We start from the raw sequence: 19536 nt of genomic DNA, 5'->3' as shown, positions 1-19536 counted from the left end.
AACCTAAAACTATCTTTGCTATGCCTTCTCTCTACGAATTACTTCTCTCTCTAGCTTATACTTACTTAAGCATCGGAGGTAATATTCCTACGGGAATATTCTTGTTTTGCAGGTTGCCAGAAGTTTGTGCCAGCTCATACTTGATACCTCCGAGGAACGCGTGACACGTCATCACCGTAAAAGATCCCACTAAACCCTCTTACCAAAAAAAGAAGTCGAGTCTAGGGGAGGGTTTGAGGTGGGTATGGATTCACGGCAGAGGAGGTGATGAAGAGGAGATGAATTTTATTTTGTACCTCTCGAGACAGGGATTGAGAGGGGTGAGTATCGTTCTTATCATGGATGGAGGGGATGAAGATGAGAACTGTAAGGGGTGCAGGTGTGCAGGCCCTACCTAGCCTCAAAGTCATCTCTAACTGAATAAAGTAAAGGGTGTAGGTAAATGTTAAGGGATTGGGTAATGAGGTTGATGGAGCGACCTTGTGAGTATTAAGTGGGTATTACTATCGAAGTGAAAGGCAGATGAGATAACTTTATGCTTGACACAATTGGTAAATGGGAATGAAAATAATTTTATTTATGTATCGTTATTTGTTTTAGTTGTTTTAATATGTTTTAATTGTTTTAATAAGTAGGACACCGAATAAGGAATAACAAATTTATTCATCATTAATTATTTTTTATTTGGAACATGTCTATAAACTCTATTTTGACGATAATTATCGACCAAATTCATCAAAAAATTTAATTTAGATTATAAACTATGTATCGCACGAGTAATATTTTAAAAGAGAGGCCAATCAATGAGTGACACCACGTTGATTTTCTCTATTTTATTAGTATTATTCAAGGTTGTCAGGATCGGGATTCTACTTTGGATCGATGAAGGGGGGTAGGATCGGATCGGTAGAATCGGATCGTAGGATCGTATGATCCTACTAAATAATAAAAATAATGGTTATATTATTAAATTGAAATGTAAAATCATGTATTCATGTAATCTTAATACTTAAATATCATTTTTAGCTCACATAAGATTAATACTTGTGTAGATTCAAAAGCAATTAATAAGATATGCGCAAGGTTGTTGAAATTATATGAATTTCTGTAATTTTAAGTGAATAAGGTATAACTAATTTATTGATAGAAAAGTATGATATTTTTAATGATATGTGATTATGAAGTATTTAGTAATAAAAAAAATTGTTATCTTGAAATATTGTATGTTGGATAGGATCGTTGGATCGGATCGTAGAATCGTAGGATCGTATTAAGATCCCACCACTCAAAATTTTTATCGAGATAGGATCGTAAGATCCTACACAAATTAAGATCCTACCTAAGATCCGGATCGGTGGCATGTTTTTGGATCGTAGAATCGTAGGATCGTAAGATCCGAATCGGGAATTTAACAACAATGGTATTATTATTATTATTATTATTATTATTATTATTATTATTATTATTATTATTATTATTATTATTATTATTATTATTATTATAACGTTACAAGCTTAACAAGCTACAAAGATCAAATGAACTACAAGAAGTTGGAGGGGAGCCGAGAGACAATCTGGGCCCCCACTCCTCTAGCTATGGCGAACCCGATCCTGCTGAAAATGTGGGCAGCTGCCCGTGTTATTATTATTATTATTATTATTATTATTATTATTATTATTATTATTATTATTATTATTATTAATATAAGTTGATTTTTTGTTTTAATTCTTATTTATCGATTTAATTTTTTTATAGACATTATGTAATTTATTTTTTAACATCATCTTCGGGTGATTTTTGCCGGAAAAAAACTTTGGGTTGTAATTTAAAATGGATGCATAAGTTTAAGGTTGCAATTGGCAAAATTAGAAATTTGAGGTTGTAATTGACAAATAAAAAACTTTATTTATTTGGTTGTATTTGGGAGCACTATATTTGTCAAATTTTCCTTTTTTGTTTTACGAAATAAAATAGAAAAGCAAAAATAAACTGAAGAGTTGTGTCTCCTCCAACTAACATTGTCGCAGTCTGAGGCTCGCAGCTGCATCTCCTTCCTCGTCTTAAAACACCAACAACAAAAACAGCATCTTGCAGAGTTGCAGTTGCAGTTGCAGTTGTATCACTAGTTCGTGACGCCTCCGCCAACTACCTCTCCTTCACTGCTGCTGCTGCTGCTGCTGCTGTTATTCTCGGTAATTATCTATTTTGTATCGATTTTTCTGTTGATTTTATTGATTCAGAAAATGTCATTAAGTTGTTAAATACATTCTGTTGGTTTTTTTTGGGTAATCTTTGTTTTGGTGTTGTGAAATTCGTATAATCCTTTTTTATATGATTCGATTTTTCTGATATGATGGGGTTTCAAATTGGTGGGTTTGTGAAATTGTTGTGAAATTCTATTGGGTTTGTTTTGGTGGTGTTTTATGTCTAATTAATCTATACCCACTTCATATTTCTACTTGAAATTCGGATAATCCTTTTTGATATGAGAATTTTGATGATTAACAAGACCTCAATACCATGGAATCACTTCAACCATTCAACCTAATTTCGCAGGCTTTTGTTTATTATAACCCTTTTATGTTGGGATAAAAAACTATGGAAATGGGCCTTTGGTCCCTGGGCCAGGGCGGGTGCTCCTCCTTCCGTGGCTCTGGGACGTGCCTGCGTGTCAGGTGGCTGCTATTGTGGTAGGGTAAGGTGATGTGTGCGCAGCAGCAAGTGTTGTTGCCTGTCGAGGTGTGGCAAGTTGGGATACTGTATTGCTCTATGACGAGGCTGCTGGGTGGTGTCAAGGGAACTTGTTGGGCTGTTTGTGTGTTTGTGAGCAGCGCTTAGCACTATAAGTGTTCCTTTCTGCACTCTTCTTTCCTCCTGTTTTTGGTATATTGATGCCTTATGCGAGCAAGCTTCATCGCATGGTTTGAGAAGTACTGGACTTGTTTTCATGAGTGGTTTGTGGTAGATTAAATGCACTTGTGGATTGTAGTATACTGTGTTAATATTTGTAGTGGTAGATAAAATGATTTTATAGTCATAGATCCAAAAAGTGTTTAATCTCATGTGAGGATGATGGGTTTTGCTTGTTTCAAGTCTCAACTAATAAATCTTGTAAGTGTACTCTTGTGGGTTTTTGTTGGGCTTTGTTTGGTTTTGTTTTATGTCTAATTTCTCTTGGTTTATAAATAATTGTACCTGAAAATCATATTATACTTTTTTCATGTTCCAACCCATTTTTCTTCTTCTTAATTATCATTAGGGAAGAGACAATGTCGGTTATGGTGGAGACCAGTTTAGGCGAATTTGTCATTGACTTGTTCAGTGATCGCTGTCCGTTGACTTGCAAGAACTTTTTGAAGCTTTGCAAGTAAGTTTCTCCTTCCCCTTCCTTGTTTTTTGTTATGATTTTCCCATAATTTAATTATTGAGTGATTTTATTGTGTCATTGTTATGTTGTTATCTTCCCTTCAATTATTAGATGTGCTAAAGACTTTGTTAAGGGAAGGTGAGTAGTGATCTGCAGGGGTGCTTGGTATGGGTTGATTGAAGTGTCTTAGGCTTAGCGTTGGTAGTTTAATACTGAATGATTCAATATCGACTAATAAGCAAAAAGCTCTAATTAGCTAAATGTAAGGTACTCAACATTTTTGCAAGATGACATCTCTGTCCCTTTTAAATGAACTGGAAGAGTGAAAGTAATGGGATTGATTTGTGTTTATTTCTGCAGGATCAAATACTACAATGGCTGCTTGTTTCACACGGTGCAGAAGGATTTTACTGCTCAAACTGGTGATCCAACTGGAACGGGCAGTGGTGGCGATTCTATCTATAGGTATGTATTATTGAATAGTGTATGTATTATTGAATACTGTAATTATTCATCTAGCATGAATGTTAAGGTTGTTTTTGTTTATCTGGGAATTGAGTTTACGAAGTAAAAGTTTTTTTTTTTTTACTGATTTGTCTTTAATCAACATAATGAAACTAACTGAACTAAGCTCTGGTTCAGTGTGAGATCTCATTCACTTATTACTATATGCATTTCCCTTTGTAGTATACTGTATTACTAGTGTGATAAGAGTCATTGCTAATACATTGATCACACTTAACAAAAAAAAGGCTCATCCATCTGAAACTGATAGCTAGATCTAGCTCTTGGAAATTTGAAATTATGAAATTTATTGTAGGATATGGACTTCTCCGAGTTAAGGCTTCCTTCTCTCTTCGTTTTCCTTCTCTGGGTCAGGATGGGGTTTACATACTGCAACCCTAGCTGACTGCCATTTGGGTAAGTCTTAAATTACAAGGCAATCATGAACCTTTCACAAAAATAAGTATCTTGATATCACGGACTTAACCAAAGGGGAAAAAAGAAAAGGAAATCATTAAAGGTGATTTGAAACTTTTTAGTTGTCTCATCTTGTTTCGTGTGATTTTGACACACGCTAAGGGTTAAACAATTGGTGATATTAAATGCAGATTTTAGCTTCTTTTTGCAAATACTTACAAAACTGCCCTCTTGATAAGAAAAAAGTAGGAACTCTCATCCCCCCCCCTCTTTTTTCTATGACATCTTGACCGAATTTGCATTAAAAACTGAAAATCCCAGGTTTCCAATCTGAATATCTTCTTGGAAAGTATTAAAACCATGCCATAGGTTAGGTGAACACTGAAGATTTTGGTTGCCATGAATAGCGTGTTTCAGGAAGAAAAGGGAAGTTAATGGTTGATTGTGGAAAGGATTAAAGATTGAGTGCGGTGGTTTCATACTCTCAGGCAGAAAGAAATAGGAAGATACTTACGATAGAAGGTCTCTCTTTCTTTTTAGAATTATTTTAACAAGGATTTTTATTTATTAAGGGTAGTAATTACCTTTCCAGTTTTGCACAAAGAAAGTTATTCACTATGTACAATAGGATAATCAATATTTGTAAAAGTAGATCATAGGGTTTCATCTACTATATGTGTGAATATGTCAGTACTTAGGGAATATAAAAAAAGTGATATAAAAAGATTAAAGAAAAATAAAGTTGTAAAACTTGGAAATGTGTGCTGAAAAAATTTCTCTCTATTTATTCTCTTTAGTCTTTATGGTGTCAATTGTTGAAGGTACCTTTTTCTAGTGCTTGGTTTATAGACCTGGTAAAAGTTTAACTACCTGAAAACCAACCCAAACAAATTGGGTTTTAAATATGAAATCATGACTTGAAACCCGAAAAAGACTGAATTTAACATCCCAAAACAAGGTTTCCCTTCCCCCAAATAAAAGCCAATTAGTGAACCTTTGAAGCATTTTGATTTCTGATTCGGGTAAAGACAAGTTGTTTAGTGCTTTTGTTGTGTTGGTGTTTTATTAGAATGTATTATAATTTAGTTTTCGGTTTGTCGCCATTACTGTTAGCTCAGATTTCAAACCTTGAGTAGTTTGGTAATTGTGATAGTTTAAATCATACGAAGTATATGCATATGTACTGTATCATCCACTTTTTTCCATAAAAATTGAAGAGTAACTTTTTCCATAAATGGAAATAGAAAAACGCCTTTGACCTTGGGTCAACCTACTACCAAAATTTGTGGGGTTGTCCACCCAATACTGAAAATCCCCGACCTAGAAATGCTCAGAACCCAAAACCACTAGTTTTGCTAATATTTTTTGTACATGTTTCTTTTAGGTTTCTATATGGTGACCAAGCCCGATTCTTCAATGATGAGATTTACCCCGATGTGAAACATACAAAGATGGGTACTGTCGCCATGGCTAGTGCTGGAGAGAACCTTAATGCATCCCAGGTAAGGAGATAGCATAGTACCATAGTGTCTACTTCTGACACGTCTTTGATAAGATAGTTTGCATATAACACTACTTTTTTTTTCATTCAGAATTTCTTCTTACGATACCGATTCTTCTCGCAGTTCTATATAACTTTACGGGACGATCTTGACTACCTTGATGAGAAGCATACTGTAAGTGGTTTTCTCTAGTGAATTATCTCTTCATTTGTGCCATTTTTCCTTTCCTTCAGTCCCTTATTAGAATTTATGGTGATGCATGTGTGCAGTGAAGGCTCCCAGTTAATTTTAGTGATTTCTTCTACTTGAGCTTCCTGTCATAGTTAACATCTGTATGTTTGTTGTTCAAGCACAAGTTTCTATGTCATCCCTTCGTATCTTTGCTCCTCCCTTGTCCATCCCCTCTTCTCTCTCTCAGTCTCCTTTTGATCTATTCCTTATCCTCTTCACTTCAACAGTTGATAAGCAGTGGCGTAACCGGGATTTTTAAATAGGGTATACACTTTTAAAAAGAAAAAAAACTACATTTTTAAAAAAAATGATACAATGAAAATGACAATTTGCGGAGTACTAATTACAACGTTTACATAAAATTTACCAATTTCACCGTTCATCGTTATTTTATAAATTCTAAGATTTTAAAGATTATACAAGATAAATGTATACGGAGTACTCCGTGTTGTATACGCAAATAACAACAAAACTTTAAAATATACGAAATAGAAATTAAAAATCAGATGAGAATATGAGATTCAACAAAGTAGTTGTACGCAATGACGGACCCAATTAATCGGAAAAAAGGAAAAAAAAAATAGAATTTTAAATACTTGTCCAAATAAAAATAAGATTTATATATTTAATCTGCAACAAATAAACATAAAGGCAAGATGTTGGAGTGGTTAGTGAAGAAATATAGTTACACTATTGTCCCATTTGGTCATGAGTTCGATTCCTAGATTGAACAAATTTGTGTTTTTTTTTAAATACTCAGTCTTTTAAAATGATTTTTCAATTAAAAAACTGGGTAGACATTTGTCTACCCAACGTACAAGGTACATCCGCCCCTGTTGATAAGGGTGCCGTGAATCAAACATCAAGCTAGTATTTTGTATCCTTTCTGGACTGATGCATGTGATCAAGAAAACAGCAGTCTAACAGTTTCTGATTGCTTCTGTCTTTCTTAGCAAAAGAACTATTTTTGTGTTCTATTGATAAAAAAAGTTGAAACTTCACTGCTACATGCATCATGTATCATGTATGATAGGTATGTACAAGTAACATAGTATGTTGTAGCCTGCTAGTTGCCTAGTTGTATTGGACTGTGTAATGTCAGTAACTGATTTCTAGTCTTTCTAGCTGTTGGAGTATTTGTTAGGAAATATTGTTATTGGACATTTTGTAATGCCTCTAAGGAGGAAGTTATATTACAAGGCTATATTTGATGCTTGCTTTTTGTAGAGAGAAAAAAAGATAACCTTTTCAGACATCATTATGGAACTTAAGAACTTCAAGTTGGTAGTCTGTGATTTAAAGCAGAGAGATTGTTAACAAAATTTTGCAGTATAGAGTATCTCTAATTATAAGTGCAATTGTTCCAGATTCTCAGTTTCTCTGGAAATGAAATTCATGAAAGGAAATAAAATGAGAGAAGCGCTTGTTTTCATATTCGATGCTTTGCTTTAAGGGAGGGAAACTGATTTCCTTTTAGCAAAGGTTTCTCATATAATGGCCAGATCAAGTTTCTTGAGTTTGGGCAGTATATAGAGTGTTGGAGATGATAAGTTTTTGTTTATCCTTTATCTTGTTGGGTTTGTTACAAGTACAATTTGTGGGGTTCTGAGGGCCAAACAGAAGGTGTTGCTTGATCCTTTATTGGCAATTTTGTGATGTTTAGTTTTAGCACAGATTGCGTGCATCTTTTTTAGGAGACACCTTGTCAAATAGCTTCTTGTGGGATAGGCTCAGACACCTTATAGAAGCTTCTTATAGGCTAAGGCACTTGGGCCTTTCAAAAGCTATGTGATTGGGGAGATCTAAAGAAACTAGTCCACTTGAAATCTCTGTTTTCTGTTTCAGCTTTTTAGGGTAGGAGCAGCTTGTCTTCCTACGCAGTTTGATCTGTGCTGTTGGGTCTCTTGTATTTTGGTTCTGGAAAGCGGAGGTAGTTTCATTTAGAACAAGATTACTTTACATGCAATGATGATTACAGCCTCCTGTGATCCTGTCTATTTAAGTTGTGTTCAGAAGCAACGTTCAAGAACTAGTGAATAGTGATTTGTGAAGAGGTGGAATTTTTATGTTGCTTGGAGAGTTGGAGGTGAAAATGAGCATTGATGCCACCTATTTTGGACCTTTGACCAGGCATTAATCCCTTTTTGATTTGGAACCAACTGTTGCTGCATTGCACTCAAACAGTTGAATGGTGAAACTGTGAAAGAAGTATTAGATTTATACGCCAAGCATGGTCAATCATCGATTGTATTTTAATATTAGACAGATTAGGTTTGAACCACCTACCTACTCTGCTCCTAGTGTCCATGTCTCAATCATAGAAGAAGGTTTTATTTAGGTATTTGACTACTTGTATGATCTTAAAACCTAGTTGAAAGTACCGACCCCCGGCATGGAGTTCTTTCACTATTTAAAGGATCCCAAAACAAAGCACAAGAACGACGAATTGAAAAGGTTCACCGATGAAAAAAACGGGGTCACTTCTTATGGACTCGTTGGGTTCTCGGTCATTTTTGTTCTGTGTTTTTCTCACTGGTTTCCTTTTTATGTTTACTTAACCAACTATTGGGCATTTGGAAGGGAAGGGATTGACTGGTGATGGTAGTTGCTTGTCTGTGAAGGTTTATTGCCTCACTCCCATGCTTGGTTCCTTTTAAGTGGCTCCTTAAATGATTATGGTGGTTGTGTATGTTGTTGATTCAAGGCCATCTTAATTGACAAGAGTTTAATGGTTGATTAGGTATTTGGGGAGGTTGCGGAAGGTCACGAAACACTCACCAGAATAAATGAAGCTTATTTGGATGAGAAAGGGAGACCATACAAGAATATAAGGTATCATCTTTACATTTAATGTCCTTGATTCAAATTGACTTCACTCTGCTAATGACCATAATAAATTAAGATCTATAGCTCTACATGTGTAATGTTGTTTCTATCGTATTTCAACAGAATAAAGCACACCTATGTACTTGATGATCCTTTTGAAGACCCTTCACAACTGACTGATTTAATACCCGATGCTTCCCCTGAAGGCATACCGAGTGAAGAGGTAGTAATTCTTTTCAATCTCTTTACTATCTTAATATGGTTGTCTTCAGTGTTCGTCTACTATCTTTTACGTGTTGCTGTATTTAGATTTATGCATCTATGGAGTATTTGATAAGAAGGGGCTATTATTTTTCTTCTATTACTTTTTTTTTTTTTATATTTTGAAATATACCCTTAACCAAGCTCAAAGCCCTGCCCTTGGCAGGAGATGAGGTTGTGGTGACCATGTTGAACAGAAGGAGAGAAGTTAACCTCGTCCCTATTCGTTTAAAACCCAAAGCCACATCCTAAGCTGCAAAAATTGCCACACAGAAGACAGACAAACACCTGAAAGTCCATTTCCTTGCATGGAATAAAAACTGTTAGACTTTGATACCTTGTCCCGATTCAAATAAACTCCAACCAAACTTTCGATAAGTCTCTCCAAAGTTCAACTTAAAGAGAGGACCTTTAACGCCTCTATGTTTAACATATAATCAACCACCTCATTACAACAAGAGCCTCATATAGAATTTTCCTCCCATACAAAAGCGCAAGAACGGTATCTTGCATGTAAAAAAAACACGGCCGTGACAATAGTCGCGTTGTTGTGGAAACGACTTGTAACGGTCAAATAGAACGGATCCTGGATTTCGCGGCGTGAATTAAAAAAACAAACCCATATCTGGGGCATTTATATCATATTAAGGCGAAAGCTGTTATAAATAAAATATATGGAATACTAATAATTAAAATGTAATTACTTCAATAAGTTTTATAAGTCATTATTTCCTACATTCCCATAAAAAGGAGTGAACCCCAAACACGTACGTATGGAAAGAGAGCAGTCAAGTACTCATGTGCCTTCTCTTTTGATTTTTTTTGTCTATCTTCTTAACGGCTTTTAGTATATGCATCTACAGTATCCTTTTTCTTTTAAGGATATTACTTGGATATTCACAGGGATTTTTTTAAATAAAAAAATTACATTAAAACATAAAAAAAGTAAAAGTACGCCCCGCTTGCGAAAGACGCGCAACTTTCAGAACTAAGTCTGTATCCATTGCTGACTTCTACCTGATTGTCGGGAGATTTCTGAATTTATGATGAAGATAAACTCTCCATTTTATGGTGAAATGAGGATTGGTTTAGCTTCTTGTATCACTGATTCTCGAGTTCTAAAAGTTGTGTTATGATCCGCTTTAGTTTCTGCCCATTTTCATTTTTTCTTTTTTGACATTTGTCTCCATTTTTATTTCTCACGTTTCTTGTACGTAGGTCGTAGATGATGTGAGACTTGAAGATGATTGGGAACCTATGGATGAACAATTAGCTCCAGAAGATCTGTTGGAAGCTATACGTACGAAGGAAGCACACTCCAGGGCTGTGGTTCTTGAAAGTGTAAGTATATTTCACATATCTATTATTTATCGATTAATCCGTTTCCAAAAGAAAGATAACACAAGAAGCATTTACATCTACTGTGTAACAGCTTGGTGACATCCCAGATGCTGACGTAAAGCCTCCTGATAACGTGTTGTTTGTATGTAAACTTAATCCGGTTACTGAGGTGAGTTTTCAGTCTCTGTCGTCAGAAAATTCTGCTTTTTAAACCACCATCTTTAATTTTTGGATCCGGTGAATTCAGGCCTGTAGGATCAACCCCTGTAAGGCTAGGGGAGTAGAGGACTAAAGGGAAACCCAGTTCCACAGGAATTTTAGCAAATAATTGAAAAGCTGCACATGGAATCTAGTGTTACTAAAATAAATAAACTATAAAAAAAAACTGTGATTTGAGGTCGAGTTGTAGTCATGGGGTTGCTCAAGCAGCATATCTTTCATCATACTGTTAATTGTGACGTTAGAAAATGCATTTTATCTTTCTGATGTAAGTGTTCTTGAAAATTCAAAATTCCCTTTTTAGATTTACTTCCAAATATACTTTCCAACACTATTCCTTTTTTGGTGATTTAGTGAGTAGCTTTGAGAATTTATAGTGACTATTTTACGAGGTTTCAAGTGTGACATAGAATTTCATTAACATTATGTAACAGTGTACCTGATACAATACCCGGAATTTTCAAACATGTGTGGTTGAACAACTCTTCCAAAGTTCCAAACTTAACACCCAACCAAACTTTAAATACAAGAATACTACTCCTATGCTGTTAGTCAATTGCAATTGGTTCGTAGTTGTATATAAGTTGGTTACTAAAAATGTATCTTTTCTGAAAACCTCTAGGCCGTTGCTACTACATGATTTAAACTTAGATAAATTATTTGCATGGGCGTAGAGTGAGAGATGATTTATTTTGGAAACGGAACCCTGTGTGCTAACTGCTAAGTATAACCAACAACAATAATGGACTTCCAAATTCCAAAACAAAATTATTAAAAAAGAAGTTATGCAGGTTATTGGTACCTTCTTGACCCAACAACCAGCCTGTGGCCAGAACCGAGTACCTGACATAGTTTTAATCCAAAAACCGGGTAAATTCAAAAATATCATTTTGTTAATCTTTTTGTAGCGGGTCACAAGGTCGGATAATTTTCACAATCCCTAGTCCCAGCCTCTCAAAAGCTGTGGAAGTCTGGTCGTTTATCTCCCACATGATTATTTGACATTTTTCATATCTTTGCTTTTGTAAGTTAATATTTGTATGTTATTGTTGATGCAGGATGAAGACTTGCATACAATATTCTCACGCTTTGGAACTGTTACGTCGTGAGTGAATATACAAATTACTTTAGCAGCAATCACCAATTAATCTGGGTTTGTTCTGAATGTAATGGTTTGCTTGCTTGCAGGGCTGAGGTTATCCGTGATTTCAAGACTGGAGACAGCCTGTGTTATGCTTTTATTGGTTAGTAGAATGTTCTTTGATATATAGGTTTACATATTTATTATTAGACAGTGAGACAGGAAGACAATATTTAATGGTAAATAAGCACAACAGTAAGAACTATAAATTGGTCTTAGATATTTGTTTTACAAATCAGTGGCTGAGACTAAAGGGCTCAATAAGCTTTTCATGCAAGGGGCTGTCTGGTTAGGGCCTTAGGGGTTTCAAGAAAAACAAAGGAAATTTGTGCTTTGTTTCTACTTGGATGTCTGATTCGGCAATCTCCGCATTCAGCTTAATCGAGTCACTCGGAACTCATCTATTCTGATATTCTTCACGCCCAAGAATTTCCATCTCCATTTTTCAGAATTTTTTGTCTTATCCAGTAATCCCTTTGGCTCACTTGAAAATGCATATCTTACCCTCATTTTGTCATCGGTACTTAGGTATTCTCATACCATCACGTAACTCGTGTGACTTTTTATGTTTCCTCCTCAACTCTTTTTTTTCACATTTACGAGACATATAAACACGATTTTATGCCTCACTGTATTTCTTGTGCGTCTTGTATCATTGTATGTCCTATTTGTGTTTCTTGGTGTCTTAAAAAGTATTTCATATTTCAAAGATGCCGAAAGACATTCTCCGAAAATTTCTATGCCTCATAACCAACTTCCCTGTCCCAAGCCTGAGCTATACCCTATATTCATGACTCGAATTAAAAATGACCCAACCTGAACCAACCCTATCCTAAAGTAATTTGAGTATTATGATAAATTTAGCATAATAAACTAAATGACAATACACCCGAATAGTTTATGGAGGACTAAATGAACCCAACTCAGTTTTATTAGCCGCACCCTTTCATCCAAGGCTGACCTCATACAAGTTTTTTTCCCGATAGAAAATTCCCTAGTGTACTCGTATCAGAATTCCTATACAAGGAGCCAAGTTTCGCACTTGTCTCGGTACTATAAAGCTGCTAGAGTTAATCCCCATGAATCACTCAGCCTTTCCAAGTTGATAAAAAAAAATCCTTGTTTCAGACCGTGTCTTTAGTAACACTGTCATTAATAACAGGGGAAGCCATCTAAATCCCATCACAAACCCCACCATCCATCAGCCTCCACTCCCATTGAATTATGGACTTAAGAGGCTCAAAGCACCTGTTTGGGACATTTGTTCAATGACAATTTGCCTTCCACCTCCATTCCTACCAAATTGGGGTCCTGGCCAGCTAGATTCTCGCCCGCTTTCCACCCCTTTGTTAAACATGAATTCTCTTGTCTACTTCTCCATCCACAGATCTACTCCATCTCTTGCAAACCGAATAGCAAAGGAGATATTACATGTTACCTGAACTCGGAAACCTACTTACGATACAATGAAGTAGAAAACCTTCTTATGATACCATGAACTCAGGAATATAAAACCATAAGAACTTTGATACAAAATAAAACTCAAATGAATAATCAATTACTCATAGAAATTAAGCTAAAAGATGAATAATTTAATGGAACTGAGTTGAAGATGGAAAATGAAAGTAGAATGATTGAAAATTAGAGGGAACATAAGTACCCTCATACTTAGTTACAAGATTGTTTGAGACAAACTCAGTAAAAAGAGTGATGCTGACATATTCCCAGAAAAGTATTTGCCCGAATATTTTTTACTATACCTTCATTAACGAATATGTATCCAATAATGGTTGTCTTCCAGTCTTGAATGAGTTGAAAATTTAAACTTAGGATTCAGAAATCAGTTGAGATTTGAGAGTCACTCAACTACCCTTCTTATTTGCTACCACTAAGTTTCTTTTATCTTGTTTATTTTTATTTTATGAATTTAATATTACATCAGACTTACTAAAATATTTTTTTACATATTACCCCTACATTGATAAATGTGATGACTGACTACTAATGTTTGAATGTAACAGAGTTTGAGAATAATGAAGCTTGTCAGCAAGCTTACTTTAAGGTTTGTTATGCTTGAGAATACACATTACCTTTTCTTCGTCAACATTTTTTCTTCTGTATTGTTACGGCTTTTGTGATTAGTTTTTCCTTCTACTACCAGCCTTTGTAAAAAAAAAAAAACAAAAAAGGAAAACTGCCTGATGATTTAAACTTGTCAACAGAAATCTTTTTTAGTTGATTGTTCAGACTGTTTTTCTGAGATAAATCTCATTTTTTTCTTGGAGTGTTCTTGCATTTTCTTTTTGTGAAATTATAGACTCAGAATACCTATTTTCACTAGCAAATTTTGAATTATTCCAAAAGTGATTCACTGTTTTATTTCACATATACCAATATTTACGTTCCTGATCGTACTTGTAAGGGATTTAGTGAATTAGGTTACAATGATTCATGAAAAGAAAAATAGGTCGGGAATTCCTTAATTTGAGATAAAAGGCAAAAATGTAAGAAGCTGATAATCATGAATTGGTGGAAGAAGATACTTGGAAGAAGAAGATACTTGGAAACTTAGGAAAACTGAATCGGAAGCATTCCACTTCCCCATTTGAACTGCTATCTTCTTTTTTCTTTGCAGCCTTCTCACGGTTTGATTTAGCTGTTTCTTTTGCTTTCTCTCCTATAGCAGGAATTCAAAGATAAGATTTTGAGGCTTTTCTTGCTTCTTAAATTCACTTTGGCTACCTGATCCTCAGACCTGCATTATTTCTCTATTTCATTTTTGAAAAAGAACTAATCTTCATTTCATTTTCATTACATTTTTGTTTGATTCTCATTACCTGTTGAAGTTTGATATATCTCACCTGCCAAGAGGGCCCATAGTATTTCCTTGATTTTTTTTCTCTGTTTCCTCATCAGTCTTCTATCTCCTATTTTCATCTCTTAATTTCTTCCTCCTGTTCTTTTTTTCTCTCTCTTCAATAGGTTTATGTTTTCCATCTTCCTTAATTTTGATTGGTTGACAGATACGCCATCCCTGTGAATCCGTGATTGCCGCTCCCTTTGACTGGAAAGAAAGATGAAACACTGAGACCAAAGGCTCAAACTGGGGACAGAATCTGATTTATAAAAAGGCTATGAAAAAATAATTTAATTGCAAAAAAATGCATGATTACTTAACTAAAACAATCAACCAAAAAATATACTTCCAAGAGATGACAACCAACTACACATGTCAGGATTAGCCATTGTAGCAACACCGAAAATATGATTTCATTGAAGGATGGACTGTTTGTTTGAGAGCGTAAGTTTCAAATTGATAATTATTTGAGTTTTGCAAGTCATGGTCTCTGATACAAGCAGTGACAGGGACTGTAATCAATTTAACTAGAATGGTGTAATAGAGATAAGGAAGTTAATTTCTGATTTCACTGAAGTTGTCATTTATTAATTCTCAATTCTTACCCTCATGCATCAAATAAGTAGGGAGACAGGCAAAGACATTACTAAATTAGCCACAAATTTTTATGTCCTCGTTATACTTTGTGAGATGTCCCACATTCCAATTGTTTTAATAATACAAACCTTGTAGAATAACTTTTGCTTTCACATGTACTAGGGTATATATTTGGTCAAGAATAATGGGTGAAGGAATGTCAAATAAACAATCGCTAAGTATAATATGTGGACGTTTTCTGAGGACATCACAGGAAAAGTTGATTTTGATACATTTTAGGATGAGGGATCCTGTCAGTAAAATGGACTATGTCACACATGTATGATATAGAATAGGGTATTAGACCTTGGGCAGAAGAGGATAGCTACACAAGCATTTTTGGGCAGTTGTTAATGGATTTTATATGGACTGCAAAACCATCTTCAAGAAGTTGTATCTCTCAGTCTTGGAAATTCGTCCAAATTTAATGTCATGCATGTATTAGCCTCAAGTTATTAGCTCAATTTCTTTCTTTAGGAAAGGAAAAAAAAGAAAGAAATGAATGACATGGAGTTACAGGTTAATATATCTTGGTAGACCTTATGTAACTGTACCACGTTGTTGCAGATGGACAATGCATTAATAGATGACAGAAGGATTAAAGTTGATTTTAGTCAGAGTGTTTCAAAGCTTTGGAATCAATTCAGAAGGAAGGGAACTCAAGGTAAAATCACTATGTTGTTATTTCTTTGTTTTGTTTTCTTATCTTATCCTAAGTTTTTCTTTTGATCCTGGAAACGAGGTAGTACTTGTTGACTAGTCACAATTTTTTATCATTAACGACCCGTTTGGTAGCCAGTCATAAATGGTGTCAATGAGAATGAATTTGTGTGTAAATTTGTAAGAAAAATCAATATCCAATCCCATAGTAATGCTAGTTCACTCAAAATTATCTATTGTTTCTTCATAAATTTTCATTACCATTCATTACCATTTGGTGAGTGATATTGGGTGGAAATGCAAATTTATAAAGAAAAATATCAAGTTCGAGATAAGGTTGCATTACCATGGCGTTATGCTGTTATTTTTCTTGCCAAATAACACTCAGATTTATTCTCATTCCCAGATTTCCCACCATTTATTATCGGTTACCAAACGCGCCGTAAATGTACGGCAAATCTCTAAGGGACAATTCTCTTATCTATAGCGCCAATGCCGACTTGCCGTAGGATAAAGCAATAGCCTAGAGCTCTGGAACATTGCATGAAAATAAAGGCCAATTCTTTATGAGAAAAATACACCACGACATATCTTACAGGACTTAAAATTTACTGTGTCACGTGTTAAAATACATTGATTAAAGTTATCATGCATACACTTCATACAAGATACCTTAGGAGCTAAGATTCGTACCTGAGTCACTCAGTGAGATACTTTAACATGTTTTTGAGTATAATTAAAAGGCATAGTTGTAAACACTTAAATTACAATGTTAAAGTGGTATAACACTTGAATTACAATGTTGAAATAGTAGTTTTCCACTTTTCCAATTCATAGCACGACCTGAGACCTTGGAAGGTTCCGCAACTCTGCAACCGTCTTTCACATTGCAATTTTTTTACGCCTTTTAATGAAGTGTTATCCATTCCATTTTTTCCCGAAGTGCCTGATTTCTGTGTATATATTATTGGAACATTTATCGGGGTCGTGATTGAAACAGAATGATAAATGACCAAGGGTAAAGAGAATATGGTATTCATAATTCGCGTATATATTACACTTCTTTGTTGAATGTTCATTTAGATGCTAATTTATTAAAACAGAATCTCTTATAAGTTGGATTTTTTAGTTTGGGAGAGGCCCCTCATGATATGTAAGAGTTGGACATTCTTAATATCTTTTTCTTGATGAGAGAGTTTGGAAAATACATTGTCTTATAAATAATGTTGCTATACCCATCTCTGTGATGATCCTAGTCATAACTCTTATGACAGTTTACAATACAGCGACAGGGCATGGTGCATCTTGCCATTGATGTGATCTAGGGATATTTTATTATACGGATAGCCTTTCTAGCAGTGTCAAGACTGTCAACTGGTAAAGGCCCTAAAGGAGTTAAGGCTAACGCTCCCTGCACTGCTCCCTGATTCTAATGTAGGCTCAATGCACAGTGGAAAATAGCTACCTGTCAGTTTTTCATTTTTGCTCAGTTTTCTCCACTTTATTCCCATCTCCATTTTGGTTTTCCTTATCTTATTGCTTTCAATAAGAAGAAAAACCCCAGGAGATATTTTAGAAAATCAATTATAATAGGCCCCCTTTCTTCCTTTCTCTCCTTCCATCACTCCTGTCCTCTCTCCTACCCACCAAACCCTTTAGAGTTTAGATAGATCTTGATACTCTGAAATTGGTTGTGGCAAGGCGGACATGGGAATTCAATTTGACGATTTCATAATAGTTGTCTCTTCTTTATCAATTCGTTTTTGAAATGACGTAAATTTCCCTTGGTGAGGGAGAGGCTAATTTGGTTGCTACTGCCTTGAGTAACAGTTTATCGATTGTGTTACCGACTAAGAGGTGGTTGAGTTATAAGATAGCAAAAGCTATAGAAAACGTAGGTGTTGACACAATTCCACTCTTTGGCTTATTTGTATGATTATATTTATTCAGGTTTTTCATCGAGTTGTTTTCCATCAAGGGTACCTTTTGCCCTACTTTATCCCTGTCAATTAAATCTTATCAACTGTTATGAATATATAAGAATCAATGTCATGAGCTTGCTCGTCTCCTTAGTGGGGCAATGAATTAGTAACATGTGATGGCAGACCCTTCTTTTTACTAGAATGTATAAAATTGGATCTTCCTGGAGCAACCTGGTACTATATGGTTCAAAGTATTGATTTTTTAACTGATAATTATTTGGGATCTCCACATGATCTTTGTTCTGAGTATTTTTCTTTTTTTGGTTGCTTGCGTCGAGCAGCGTCACTGCATCAAGTTTTTTATAGAAATGATCTGTGATCGATCAATGTGCAGCAGAGATGTTTTTACAGCTGAAATTATTTATCCGTGGTCGAAATTTTGTTTATTTGTTTCACATTTTCTATTTACCCTGATTTTGTCATGTTGGCCTGTTTGAGCTATGCATTCGATACTGAATCTGTTTACCACCAAAGTACTGTTTCCCTCCATTTTAACATCATTTGAAGATTTGGCAGCTTTATAAAATCAATTAGGAAAGTTACCAAATGCATTGTTTTCTGTTATTTGTAGGAAGAGGGTGCTTCAAATGTGGAGCAATGGATCATGTTGCAAAAGATTGCTCCATTGGAGAAACCCTTGGTCAGCCTCAGAAGTATGTCCTGAAAAAAGATAATCAGCAGCACGGTGGAGATAAAGCTTCAGGGTTAGTGATTGGCGGCTATTGAGTAATGACTATTCTGCACCCTTTCCCTCGAGGGTGGCTCTTTTCTATGTCTAACAATGCCTTGCCATTCATTATTGCAGCTACGAGATGGTGTTTGATGATGGTGGTAGAAGCCCACAAAGAGAAAAGAGACACCGAGATAACGAGCAAGATAATAGGGAAAAACACAAATCTGACAGGAGGGGTTATGGCGATGATATACACAGAAGTTATGGAAATAAAGACTCAAGGGGTAGTGAGAGACGCCATTATAAAAATGATGAACATGATGGTCGGAGGGATCACAGGCAAAGAGAAAATACTCATGGGAGGGATGACAGGGATAAAGAGAAAGGTCGTTGGAAGGATGATAGGGAGAAAGAGAAAGAGAAAGGTCATGGGAGGGATGACAGGGATAGGAGAGAGAGTAGGTATGGTGGCCGGAGTGGCCAGGATCACCGAGAGAGGAGAAATGACGGGGATTACAGAAAGAAGACTGCTGATATTGATAGATTGGACAAGAGAAATGGATCTAGTAGGAATAAGGATAGGAGAGATTTAGATGTTGATGTTCCAAAGAGCAGAAAGGAAGAGAAAAATCATGGTAGAAGCTCAAGAGATTATGCTCATGGCAGTGATGAGAGACAGCGAGCTGACAGCTAGTAGAGGTGATTAACCAGAGTTGGGCATGTAAGAAAATAGGTTGTGTTGGTTGAGGCAGTGAAATTTTGTATACGAAGCGGCTGGAAAAGTTTCACAGTTTCATGTAAATAGCCTACTAATCAGAGTTTGATTAACCAGAGTTTGTATATGACAAATCTCATGTTTGAATCTCCCTACCCCATTTATAATTTGTATTGTCATTATGCTCGTTAGCATCCAAAAAAA

The 19536-nt window shown here is 35.4% G+C and overlaps 1 protein-coding gene across 4 annotated transcripts; it reads left to right on the top strand.

Annotated features, from left to right (window-relative positions):
• Window positions 1-1960: 1960 nt before the first annotated feature.
• On the top strand, window positions 1961-19479 carry LOC110798046 (peptidyl-prolyl cis-trans isomerase CYP59). Of its 4 annotated transcripts, none has more exons than XM_022003174.2 (15): window positions 1961-2192; window positions 3260-3367; window positions 3728-3832; window positions 5673-5790; window positions 5914-5964; window positions 8762-8853; window positions 8971-9070; window positions 10327-10449; window positions 10541-10618; window positions 11727-11773; window positions 11857-11912; window positions 13831-13871; window positions 15870-15966; window positions 18516-18648; window positions 18750-19479. In XM_022003174.2, the coding sequence occupies exons 2-15, from the start codon at window positions 3270-3272 to the stop codon at window positions 19309-19311; spliced, it is 1701 nt and encodes a 566-aa protein (XP_021858866.1). In that variant the 5' UTR covers window positions 1961-2192; window positions 3260-3269; the 3' UTR covers window positions 19312-19479. The 4 variants fall into 4 exon arrangements, with proteins under 4 accessions (XP_021858866.1, XP_021858865.1, XP_021858867.1 ...); XM_022003173.2 differs by having other exon boundaries at window positions 1976-2192; window positions 5881-5964; XM_022003175.2 differs by lacking the exons at window positions 1961-2192; window positions 3260-3367 and adding an exon at window positions 4188-4288 and having other exon boundaries at window positions 3750-3832; window positions 5881-5964.
• Window positions 19480-19536: the final 57 nt, after the last annotated feature.

The sequence above is a fragment of the Spinacia oleracea genome, chromosome 2 (assembly GCF_020520425.1).
Source record: "Spinacia oleracea cultivar Varoflay chromosome 2, BTI_SOV_V1, whole genome shotgun sequence".
NCBI classification, from domain to species: Eukaryota; Viridiplantae; Streptophyta; class Magnoliopsida; order Caryophyllales; family Amaranthaceae; genus Spinacia; species Spinacia oleracea.
Note: the sequence above shows the minus strand (reverse complement) of the source record. Positions and strands in the feature narration are given on the sequence as shown.